Genomic DNA, 12256 nt, shown 5'->3' with positions numbered 1-12256 from the left:
AAGGCTTTATGATTATGATATATGTGTTTGTCAGGACTTAACTATGAAGGTTTTCTCGAGTCTCGCAGGCTTGCCTGTTAGGCTCGTGCATGCTAGTCATGGACTCTCAAATTTGGGTCGTGATAGAAATACAACCATAGTCGACTATAGCAGTTCATATTTCATTCTTTAAAATTTTTTAAAGTCTAATTCACCCCCTCTTGGACATTCTTATTACTTAATTCATTGAACTAACATTTCTAATAGAAGAAGACTCAATTTTAATTAAAATTAGCGATCTATAAAATATGAAGCTTTTTCCAAATAAATTTGATTTAAAATCTTTCCAAAAATATTACTTTCATATTATTAATAAAAAGATTTAAACCAATATAACAATATCTTATGAATTTTCATCTCTTTACCCCTTATCATTTTTTTTAAGAAAAGATTAGAAGAGGAATTCAAACTCTACTCTTTGAGCAGAAGGAAAAATGCATCAACTATTGAATCAATTGCTTCAATATCTAATTATTATAAATTTAACAACTAGTAGAATATGAACATTTTTTCAGATAAAATTGATTTATATTTTTTGAATAATTACTTAATAAGATATGAAAAGATTGAAATCAATTTAACGTCTTATCATTCTAGTCAAATTCTTAATAATACGGAACATTTTTCAAAATTAATTTTTTAAATCATTAATTAATAATGCATAGAAAAAATTGAGACTAATACAATTATGGTTAAAAAGAAATTAATGACCAGCTATTCACAGTGAGTTTTGTTTCAAATTATTATCATCATTTCAAAATTCAACAAAAATATCAAGTTTCACCATAAAAGTTATGATACATCATTATTAACATATATTATTTGCTTTTAGTGTTGCAATAAAAATAAAAATATTTTGCCCAAAGATTATAAAGGATCACATTTTTTTTCAAATTTTAATCAATAATAATTTGAAAATAATAAGATTTCAAATTTAATTAAAAAAAGTCAAACTTGAATAGTTAATTATAGAATAAAGAATAATTTTGCTTATGAATTTTTAATTTTGAAAGTAAGGAAATTAAATGGTATGGACTGTGTAGCTCGCAAGGTAGTCAGATAGCAACCGTACATCCACGTGTCAATGGGCGATTGGTCTGACGGGTAAACTTTTGCATCACATGAGAGCTGAAGCTAAACAGGTTCACTTGCACATGGATAACGTTGGTGGGTCCCAGAGTGGACAACCTGTTAGGTACACGTCAGCATAAAGTTCACGCTCTCAACGCACACGTCATTCCAAAAAGGTAATGATAGATAAATAGGGAGAGAAAGAAAGAGCAAAGCAAAACGGAAAGAAAAAAAAAAAAATTAGAAATGTGAAGATAAATGAGAATTCAGCAGGGAAGCTCAGACTCAAAAGCCTGACCATTTCTTTTATGTAGAAGTTCTCTTGCAATTCTCAATTCAGTTGTTTTTCTTTTCTCGCGAAACAAACACAAGGTACGTGTATCAGACTTGGATTTGTCAAATTTTGATCGTCGCCTCTTAGATCTCTTTGTTTATTTGATCAGCTAAAAAAGTTTATAGAGTTAAAATTGAGGTTTATCTGTGTTTCTTGTATTTTGATTTAAAAAAAAAAAGAAAAATCACTTGGTTTTGCTTCGTGATTAGATTTTGTTTAAGGGTCAGGGAGAATTCATAAGGGAAAAAAAAAGGAGTTGCATGAAAAAGAATGATTGTAATAGTTTCTGCTGAATTTTTCAGATTTGGGATTTTTATTGTTTCCATTTTGCAGTTAGAATCAATATAAATTATTTTCTTTTCTTTAAAAAAAAACAAAGAGACAAAACTAGTTGTGTTTTTTTTTTTTTAGTGCAAAGAAAAAGTATTACAGTTCAAACCTATGAGCAAAGCTAGGATCAGACCCGTTTTTCTTGTTGAGTGGCAAGTTTTATGCTTCTTTGGTTGAACTGAGAAAAAGTGAATACCACTGGCTTTTGTCTAAAGTTGGCCGCTTTGTAGAAGTTGAAGGGAAGCAAGCCTTTCCAAAGTATAGCCATATTCAACAATTAGTTGGGATCTTTTTGACGCTTGAAGCGTGCTTTTATGGTAGTTATTAGTGTTCCTTGCTTGAAAATTTATCAGGGATAACCATAAATTAGAATTATCTCAACCCCTGCCTGCTGGTCTTTTTGGTTATTAAATTTGAAACTTCCATATAGAAAGATGCCTTTGGTCTTTAGATCCAATATTCAATCATTTACATATCTTAGTATTTATCCTGAATTTTTGTAGATCCTGGAAAGTGGATCAGGAGATTGGTTCTTCAATGAACAGTATCTTTTGTCAATAATCAAGCTCATAGATTTGAAGTGATATTGAATATATACCAGAAGACACTTTGGAATTTGGAGTTTACTTTGAAATGGAGAAAATCTGTGAATTCTGCACAACTTCAGGACCAGTTGTTTATTGCAAGGCTGATGCAGCGCATCTGTGCCTTTCCTGTGATGCAAAGGTCCATTCAGCCAATACACTTTCCAACAGGCATCTTCGTACCCTCCTATGTGACTCATGCAGATACCGCCCATCTTATGTTCGGTGTTTGGATCACCAGATGTTCATGTGTCGTGGTTGTGACCGAACTTTCCATGATGCTTCTTCCCAGCACCAGAGACTTGCAGTTAGTAGTTATTTGGGGTGCCCTTCAGCTAAGGATTTTGCAGCATTGTGGGGTTTTGAATTGAATGAGCTGGAAAACAATGCTATTCAAGATCACTCTTTATCCAATTCATGTGTTTCTGTGAATCCCAATGCGGTCAAACTGGATGATTTAGGACAGTCTTGTTCCCAAATTGGAGTTTCTTCAAGTAAATCCTGTGTGACTCAAGCCCCTGCTGCAGTATGTAATGTTGGATCAAACAGTCAACAAACCAAGGTTGGCATGGTTACTTGTTCTTAAGTAGATCTATGTAATTTGTCAATATGCTCCTTAACTGCTTTATTTTTTATCAGCTATGGTTATGCATGCATGTTGATATTTTTATAGACAACTTGGAGTTTATCCTCAATATGATGTCAGCAATATGCAGCAAGCTTATGTAAGCCACAATGAGCTATCCCAAATATTGGAAAAAATCCTAGATTTCATAAAGTTCTTACCTATTAAAGGTTTATGTGTTTTAGCATTATCATGGTAAAAAATTCATCTTCTAGTGGAGCTTTGTCTAAATTTTCTATGTTGTAGATTATGTCCTTTCGTAAATATATCGAATCATCCTGAATGCTAGACGAGTGTACCAGACTATGAGTCTTAATTTTTAATTTCACGCATGTTAGAAGGGTGAAGCTATTTGCTCAGGTTACCTACTAATTGCTTTTGATATGCCACTTTAATCAGAATCATTTAAAGCATTGTCATGCAGTGATATATGAACATGTTCATTGAATCATGTTTAATGTCACACATTTTCTGCTAACCTACTTGAACTAATTAGTGAAAAGATATTCTGGTGCTGCTTAGCTGATGGTGCAAAATGGTGATAGGGCTTCACTTTCAAATACATACCAGTAGCAAAAGACCTATGCATACTTGATACGTCATATGTCTGAAATGTTCAACCCAATAGTAATATATATATTTTTTCATGCTTTTTCAACTATTATCCTCTTCATTTTCTAGTCTTTTTTTTTTTCTACCACATGGTGGTCTTTTCATTTTTAAAGTGTTTGATCCACTTTTATTTTTTGTGGAATAGATTGTTTGTTTCTTCCTTAGATATGTTTCTAGTTAAATCACCTTAAAGTGTTTTTCGACCAATGGTTTTGAAATGGGTCAGATGGTTTAAACCATGATAATAATTAAGTCAGCCGAAACTTGGAGTTCTTGTTGACTTCAAGAGTTTTCTATTGTAGTAATAACCTCCACCTATTCAGGGTATTTAATAAAGATTTATAGATTAATAACATTCACTTCATGGTTCCTGAGGGCTAAAGAGCTTATTACTCTTCTTAGTGTGTCCTTGTTATTGCAGGTTATTAACAAAGGTCAACAGCAGCAAAACACTGCCTTTATTTTGCAACAGATTCTTGACCTGAAAAAGCTTCAGCTCACTGAGAGAGATGGTCATTTGCCTTTTATTGGTGGCCAAGAACAAGCTGACACATCTTCTTCAATATGCAACTTTTCACAAAACCTTGATAGTAATCGAGTCCACGACATTGGCATCAATCTCCACCAAAGTAACAATCCAATCCACGAGCAGAATGCAGATCCTCTGCCCTTGTCATTTTCTCATCTGGAGAATTTAGCATCATCTTCAACTTCTGGGATTCCTTTGTATGGAGAATCTTTTTGGCAATGCAAAAGTCCGATTCGTGGTAGTCAGGTTTGCCCATCGATCAGAAGTCATCAAAATTGATTGTTAATTGTAGACCACTAGTCATATGTTCAAATTTCATCCATCATTGATAGACTGCAGGAGTGCCTTGAGGATAGAAAGAAGTCTTCTTTATCGTGCACAGGGTATTTGACTAGTGCTAAGCTATTTTATTGTTATGCTCTCTCATAGCCATTTACCCCAATCCATTTCTGCTTTTGTCTTTTCATATCATGTTAGTAAGTTTGTTCGTTCACATGTGATCACTTGAAACAATTTTCTAAACCCAGGATAAATTGCAGTTATGTTGACTGCAATTAATAAATTGCAGCTATAATTAATAAATTTGCCCCAGCCATTGGACCTTTATCTATTCACCCGGATGCAGGCTTTTGTTGATGAGTGACTTCGGATAAAGGCAAAAGTGGATTGCAAGCAACAAACATCCATAAGTTGTTTCTCGAAGCTGGAAACTATTAGGGAAGGGGAAAAAATAGAAATAGACCATTAAAGCTCCTTATATCATTTTGGAGAATAACCATTCTAGAAAAATTATTGCTTTTCCATTTAACATTTAGTTTCATGCTTTCTGGCAGTGACTGTAAATCCTAATTATTTCTGGTTTTGATTTTAATTAGTAGCCAATTGCAACTGCTTTGGCCATCTCTCTAATGCCGTGGACATTTTGCATTTCCCATGTGACCATCATAACAATATAATTGGGCATGTGAAAATGGTTTCCTGAAAGCAACAAGAATTTAAGAGTATAATAACATAAACATAAGAGACAACCACCGCTTTTTTCTGGCTGCAAGAGTAACACATAAATTTAGGGATAAAGATCTGACTTCCAATTATGGAAATAGCAATATCATAATATGATTTTCAAAAAAAGCAGCATTGTAAATTCTTTATTGTACAATAAATAGCCAGAAAGTTCTTATAGAGTTGATTTTGGTTTAAATCTTGCCATGCCACAGTTTTTTTATTTTGTTTCATATTTCTAATTGGTGGTTTTTATCTTATACATCTACAGAGAAGGATTTTCCTGTTTGTATAACATTAAGGAGTATATTTTATGAGTTACTACAAGAGTTAGTTTTGAGCATGATCTTAATACCAAAGTGCACTGTGTTTATTAATCGAGTTTGCAGTTGTGGTCTCAAAATATGCAAGACCTTGGAGTTTGTGAAGACATTTTTTGCCAAGATGATTTTAACATGCCTGATATAGAATTAACATTCCCCAATTTTGAAGACCTTTTTGGTGCTGATCAAGATCCAATCCGGGCATTGCTTGGTAATAAAGATGTTTGTTGCTCATCTGTGGACAAGGATATGTCCTTCAACAAATCAGATATTGTTAATGCAAGACCAGTGGAGGTTAGGATCATGGCACTCTTTTGCTTCTTATGATCGCATCCTTTACATACAGATATTACCTAGGAGGCTTTATAAAGGTATTAGAACCTTCAAGAGCAGTTTTTAAAAACATCTTTGCATATGAATGTGGCTGAAGAATTTTAAAATATATATACAGAGAAAGTGCTGATAAACTAAGTTGCATGGTTCTTATCCTGCTTTTAGTAAACTTTAGATATCATTTTTAGAGCTCTCAAGGTCAAGCATCAAGTTAAACTGAAAGGAAAGACGAATACTTCTATTAAACAACTATTACTCCAGTTATACTCCTACAATAGACTACAGATAATCTTTTAAACAAGCAACATTGAGATATTGGTATTTGTCTTACAAGGATACTAATTCTCTCTCTCTCTCTCTCCCTCTCTCTCTCTCTCTATATATATATATATATTGTGGAAAATAATCTTGCCACTGTGTGTTCATATTGATGACTTTCCCTTACCTTTAAGTTATCATAAAATTAGATATCAAGTTTTACATTCTTTTAAACAACTTATGCACTTTGCTTTGGATGTGGAAAGTTGAAACTAAAGCAGAATAATTTGAAGTTCCTTTAAATCTTTTATTTGTTGTGTTCCTTTCGTGCCAGGATGCTTCTGTGGCCTCATCTATTTACATCAATCAGTCTGCTCATACAGAAAATAATATGGATCCTTCTAACCACATTCATAACTTCCAGAGGGCTAGTGATTCTCCTCGCCCGATTCGACCATCTTATTCAACAATGTCCTTCTCTGTTTCAAGGTTTAGTGCTGAAAGCAGTGGTATTGACTGCCCTGATAGTGAACTTTCACCCATTACACAGGGGGAAGCATTATGCTTTTCACCTGGCTTAGGCAGCTTGCATTCAGAAGCCAGAGAAAATGCCATGATGAGGTATAAAGAGAAGAAGAAGGCCCGACTGTGAGTATCAGGTTTCTCTTTTCTTGCAGGGTCTATAGTCTACCACTGTTTTGAGCAAGTTCAGTGGATTTTATCTTTATCTCTAGTTCTTGAAAATTGCTGTGCCTGATCGAAATAAAAAAGAATAAACTCTGGTTTTAAGCCTCGGTTGTACGTTTACAACCTGGGCACTTCAAAAAAAATTCAAAACCCAACTCTTGAACGAGTGAATCCAGATATAGATTACCACAATCTTATACCGCAAGATAACCTCTTGATCACACTGGCTTATGCTTCATAAGGTTGGTAGCTTTATGATATTATAAGAAGGTAAAATCACCAGCACATCAACTGCACTTTTATTTGCTAATCTTGAGAAATAATAGCAAGTTTGAACCTGAAAAATTTCAAACACCCCATTGGATTGCCTTTAAATATTTTAAAGTATTTACAGAATAAGCATTTGGGGGCCGTGAAGCTTTCAGTTCAGTAGAAACAAATATATACCACTGTGTTACTCCCAATTTCTATTGAAAGTTCACAATGAATTAAAAGTGATCTGCCTAGTGTTTTCAAGCTTCAAGTTTTGTACAAAAAAAAGTGTGTATGCATTGCAAACTGGTGCATGTACATGCATATGTTTATAGAATTTTCTTGCCCAATTAGCTACTTTTGTATATGATTGACTCTTTCTTACATCAGAAGCATCATCTATGATTAGGCATGAAAGACAAATTCGTTCTGCATCTTGGAAAGCTAGAACTGATGTACGGAAGATGGTAAAAGGACGATTTCCTAAGATGGAGGACTATGATTCTGATAATGCCAATGGGACAAGGAGTTATTAAGTAGTTCCTTCGTTTATGTCTTGTACATATTATCAGTTCCAGATATATTCAAATTCAATCAATTCTTTCTCTCCCATGTATTTATGGTTTTGATCCTAACAGAAACAATAAAATTAAGGTCTTTGGTATTCATGAAAGTCATCCATGCACGTTGCACAGAAGATATTGCTGGAAAAGTTTTCTAAACTTAAATTGTCACACATATGAAGGTTTTGAGTCTAGATATAGCATCTCCTCATGTGGAAGTCGATAAGTCTGTTAATTGTCTTTGAAGGAATACTTTACTTAACAAACACCAGAAAATATATGCATCTGTTGTTAGTTGTAATGATTTAAGAGATCTGCTGATGCAAGTGGTTCTTTAATGTGTATGCAAGTATATGGTGAAAACCATCCAAATATAGAGGTTCAAACGTTGCTTTTTTAGTAGGAAATTTTGCACCAATTAATAAGTCAAATGTTAAGATGCAATGTATGATTTTGATTTTAATTGTTAGGAAATATAAAATTTGAGATTCAATGCTTGTCTTAATTAAAAAGAATTGGGAAAAAAAAAGTACTTCAGCACCAACTTTTGATGCCAAAGAAGAGATCATGCTAGTGTGTTTTAGCTACATATCAGCAAAGTGTCGTACGTCAAGATAGCAAGGTTGATGAATAAAATATGGAATGGACCACGCTCATAGTTAGAACGTAGGGAGAGTGATTTGGAAAGACCATCCTCAATCCTCATCCGTTGAGCCCTTTGCCCTGATAAATCCCGAGCAACAGCTACGTGGGCAAGGTGCTAAAGCAGCATGGCCAAACTGAAATGAAAATGAAAGAGAAACCTAAAATGTTAATTACAGGGAGGTTATATTCGGAAGAAATGTATGGCTAACTTAACAACCGTGACAATAGCCCAAAAGGGTTTTTATTTGTTAATTCACCAAACAATTTGAAAATTAGATCTGATAGGAGAACCATTGGACAAAAAGAGGTAGTTATAGTTGTGAAAAAGAAGCAAAACATGATGGCTTTCCTCCGCCCAAATGGCATGTATGTCTTAATCTCACTTCATGACTTGAAAATTTTGTATGACTCCTCCCCTCCCCCCCACACATACACAAAACCACCACCCTCCACTCTCTCAATTAACTTCAATTCCAAGCAAATTGTATTGTCAAACACAATCTCTAACCGCAACCGGGCCTTGCACTTCATGTAGCTTAAGCTGTTTGTTGGCCTAATATTTTTGTTTCCTTTTCAGACTGAAAACGTCTTTTAAAAAAAAATCAGGGAAAAAAATGATTGATAATTAGCTTAATTGGAATTCCTTTCATTTAAGAACGACAGTATTGGGGTCCCCTTATGTTTATATTAGATTTATTTATTTATGATTTGAATTTTTGTTGCAACGTGCATTTTTATTAATTAAATGGGTCCTTCAAGGTGAGAAAATGATATTAACCGTTAGATCTAGCTGATCATGATCTTATGATCGCCAACCCTAGTCTAGGCTGGGACAGTTTCGGCTTTATCTAAAAATTTCAGGGGAGAAGGGGTATCCTGGTAGATACGATTCAACCACGAGGATATTCACGTCATTTGACAACGATCCAAATCTTGCCTTGCTGCAAATATTCTTTTTCATGCTCGGTGCATGCAAATGTGATTGTTTGTTATCCCCGCAAATGTGAACAGGGCTTTCTATCCGGTGAATTTGTCTAAAGTACCTCAGCGTTATCTTCAAATTAGCTTGGTGCCGTCCAACATCAATTGATCGACATCAAACGGCCCGCATCATTCAACGACGTTTCATCTTCGAACACAGGGGACTAGAAAAAGACAATTAAATTTATTGAATGACTTAAATGCCCTTAACAGAGCGATAATGGAGGGGCGAACTGAGTAAAAAAGGCGTTTAAAATGGACTGGGGTAATTCTGTTATGTGTTTGTTTTCAAACGGTTTTCCAGAATTCTTTTTTTTTTTTTTTCTCTTTCTTTCTCTTCACTTCACTGTGGCCCGCTCTTTTCCCTCCATTTCTTTCTTCTTTCTTCTATAAACCCACTCTTCTTACTTCCTCCGTTCCTCATATTCCCTCCTCTCCCTTTGTCTCCCTCTCCAAACAAAACAAGCTGAAGTCACTCTCTCTCTGTGTGGCTGCTCTAAAGAGGAAACCGGAGGTACCGTATTTCAAAGGTTCAGGTGAACGCCAACTTTTATCGATTTCAATAAGTTTACTCACTTAATCGCTGTTGTTTTTCGTGCTTTGATTCGATATCCATTTATTTTTTTCTAATTTTTTCTGCTTTCTCTAAAAGCTTTTTCGAGCTTCATTCACAAATGCAAAACGACAAAGGCTCAGCTGTATATGGCGACCTCGCAGCCAAACAATCGCACGATCTCCAGAGCGATGACATTTACTCTTCCTCCACCACCTCCTCCTCTGCTGCCACCGCCTCTCTTTTCGGGCTCTACCATCCCCGCCTCCTCATGCAACAGCACCAAGATATGATCAACCGCCACAACCTCTGCCTCACGCGCCTCCGCGATGCTGCAAAAGAAGCGGAAGCACTCCGCCATGAGAATACCGCTCTGCGATCTGTCAACCGCGACCTCAACAAGCAACTCAGTGCTCTGATTCAAGCCTCTGTGCAGAACCACTTCGCATCGTCGGATTACAACACGACGCCGTTCGAGTTGGTGAATGCGTTGCGAGGGCTTTGTCTCGGCGACGGCGGCGTAGGAGAGGAAGAGGTTTGTGATGAGAGTCCGACGAGCGTGATGGAAGGTGCGGTGGATGTGGAGAGGGTTATGTTGCCGAAGAGCATATCAGTTAGGTCGAACGGATATCTGAAGATGATGAGTCAAGCTGGAGCGAGTCATCGTGGTAAAACTCGAGGGCCAACTAGGCCTGGAAATGCCACTCAACTCAGTGGAGCGGTGAGTTTCTTTCTTTCTTCCTTTTTTTTTTTTTAATCTGACTCTGTTGAGATGGCAAAATTCGTAATTGCTATATTTTCATTTGAGTTATATATTTTATCGCTGGCTTTTTAAATATAATAATATTTTACTTTTATTTTGTTCGGTTTTGTTTATTTAATGAATGCCTTGGTTAGTATTTGGCTTTGGAAGGAAGCAACAAACTAACTAAACTTATGGTTGACGATGAGTCCAATTATATGAGGGGAGACTTTCTTTTCCTTTTCCTCATTACTATTAGTGGCTTTTGGGAGAACCTAGTTCAACGGACTTTGACTTTTGATAGAGCAAGAAGAAATTGATTGGCCTCTATTTAAGCAGTGTAAGATGATAATTTCTTCGTTTAGATAGCTAACGAGTAACCGGGATTCAATTTGCCCTGTAAACCGAAATCTAATGAACCAAGAGATTGGCTAAGACGTGTCAGATTTGAATATTTGCCTGTTGCCACGGGAAGAATGTGTGGTTTGAAAATATGATTATGATAATAGTTGTAGGTTTACAATTGGTTCCTGTTCATCTTAATGGAATGGCTGACTAATCCTTTAGGTGAATGTGCAGCAGAAGGTGTACGTGCAAGGAGGGAAGAAAGAGGAAGAGCCACTTGAACTGGAGGTGTACAACCAAGGCATGTTCAAGACTGAACTCTGCAACAAATGGCAAGAGACTGGTGCCTGTCCATATGGTGACCACTGTCAATTTGCTCACGGCATTGAAGAGCTCCGCCCGGTAATCCGCCACCCTCGCTACAAGACTGAGGTCTGCAGGATGGTCCTTGCAGGCGATGTCTGTCCCTATGGCCATCGATGCCATTTTCGCCACGCACTTACTGAACAGGAGAAGTTCATGGGCCAGCTCAAGCCTAGGACCAGGTAAAACTCGGGTGGTCAATATCATCATATTCGTTGATTGACGTAGAGATGTTCATAATCCTGAATCCCAAATTCGTTAAAAATAATATTCTTAATGTAGGAAGTTTATAGGTATGGTGGACGCAAAGTTGGAATAATTAGAACCAAAAAAAAGAAAAAGGTTAGGAAAGATGAACATTTGTTAGAGGCTTTATGGTCCCGGAAGGTGGGAGATTTGTTGAGGATATTAGAGAGATTCACTATTTTTCTTCTTTTTATTTTTTTTAAGTAAGCCATTAAAGCATGATACTTACTTTGGGATGTTTGGTGCGCTTTAAAGCAAGCAAGCAAGCAAAAGCAAAAAAGGTTCATTGTAATGATCTTGGATTCTGGTTAAGTAAGCATCTGATTGGTGTCAATATTGATGTAATTAGCCTCGTACAACTCTTTTCGCCATATGCTTGATGTTTCGTCGTAAACAGTACCATTGCTTTTAAACTCTCCAAAGCTCGTTAAGATGATTGAAACCTCATTCAGGCTCTCTCGGAGGAATGAAATTTTGAATTGAAGCCATAGCCATATTTTGACAATAACTGGGCATGAGGGACGTGGTTGGCTTGTATACGTACGGTTCATATTCTGTTTTAAATCACTATGCTTTGATGATTGAGAAACAAGTTTCTACATCTTAAATATTTTATGGCTACTAGTACTACAGTCCTAATAAGGTCAGACTAAACACTGTATATCTAATTGCATCTGAATAGGAACTTTAATTAGTCTAATATCGAACAAAAAAACCCCGATTAAGATAGTAAGAAAATGAAATCTGTAGGATTACCCTTTTTATCTGAATGAATTGGGAACTCTAGCTTGTAATAATACGTTACGTTGCGATACGAGTTGTCAGATGTATTCGCAGTA

At 35.9% G+C, this 12256-nt stretch overlaps 2 protein-coding genes across 9 annotated transcripts; both read left to right on the top strand.

The window, feature by feature from the left end:
* Nucleotides 1-1316: 1316 nt before the first annotated feature.
* Nucleotides 1317-7652, top strand: BBX27 (B-box zinc finger family protein). 4 transcript variants are annotated; one of them, XR_001926765.2, is made up of 6 exons: nt 1317-1482; nt 2278-2920; nt 4017-4370; nt 5619-5743; nt 6375-6688; nt 7389-7652. XR_001926765.2 is itself a non-coding variant. In XM_018116141.2 (6 exons), the coding sequence occupies exons 2-6, from the start codon at nt 2408-2410 to the stop codon at nt 7386-7388; spliced, it is 1428 nt and encodes a 475-aa protein (XP_017971630.2). In that variant the 5' UTR covers nt 1317-1482; nt 2278-2407; the 3' UTR covers nt 7389-7585. The 4 variants fall into 4 exon arrangements, 2 of the variants coding, with proteins under 2 accessions (XP_017971630.2, XP_007044186.3); XR_001926766.2 differs by having other exon boundaries at nt 7370-7585; XM_018116141.2 differs by having other exon boundaries at nt 5516-5743; nt 7370-7585.
* A 1807-nt stretch (nt 7653-9459) lies between these two features.
* Nucleotides 9460-11776, top strand: LOC18609129 (Zinc finger C-x8-C-x5-C-x3-H type family protein). Of its 5 annotated transcripts, none has more exons than XM_018114691.2 (3): nt 9460-9682; nt 9821-10442; nt 11031-11776. In XM_018114691.2, the coding sequence occupies exons 2-3, from the start codon at nt 9843-9845 to the stop codon at nt 11355-11357; spliced, it is 927 nt and encodes a 308-aa protein (XP_017970180.2). In that variant the 5' UTR covers nt 9460-9682; nt 9821-9842; the 3' UTR covers nt 11358-11776. The 5 variants fall into 5 exon arrangements, with proteins under 5 accessions (XP_017970180.2, XP_007044182.3, XP_017970181.2 ...); XM_007044120.3 differs by having other exon boundaries at nt 9460-9698; XM_018114692.2 differs by having other exon boundaries at nt 9461-9704; nt 11043-11776.
* The last annotated feature ends 480 nt before the right edge of the window (nt 11777-12256 follow it).

This window comes from Theobroma cacao, chromosome 2 (assembly GCF_053813885.1).
Source record: "Theobroma cacao isolate CCN51 chromosome 2, ASM5381388v1, whole genome shotgun sequence".
Lineage (NCBI taxonomy): Eukaryota > Viridiplantae > Streptophyta > Magnoliopsida > Malvales > Malvaceae > Theobroma > Theobroma cacao.
Note: the sequence above shows the minus strand (reverse complement) of the source record. Positions and strands in the feature narration are given on the sequence as shown.

Excerpts from the sequence above, each read along its gene's own strand:
- BBX27 (XM_007044124.3), top strand. The coding sequence starts at position 2,408 with ATGGAGAAAATCTGTGAATTCTGCACAACTTCAGGACCAGTTGTTTAT. Across the intron at positions 2,921-4,016 it reads CAAACAGTCAACAAACCAAG|GTTATTAACAAAGGTCAACA; the intron begins GTTGGCATGGTT and ends TTGTTATTGCAG. Across the intron at positions 4,371-5,515 it reads GTCCGATTCGTGGTAGTCAG|TTGTGGTCTCAAAATATGCA; the intron begins GTTTGCCCATCG and ends TCGAGTTTGCAG.
- LOC18609129 (XM_018114691.2), top strand. The coding sequence starts at position 9,843 with ATGCAAAACGACAAAGGCTCAGCTGTATATGGCGACCTCGCAGCCAAA. Across the intron at positions 10,443-11,030 it reads CCACTCAACTCAGTGGAGCG|GTGAATGTGCAGCAGAAGGT; the intron begins GTGAGTTTCTTT and ends CTAATCCTTTAG.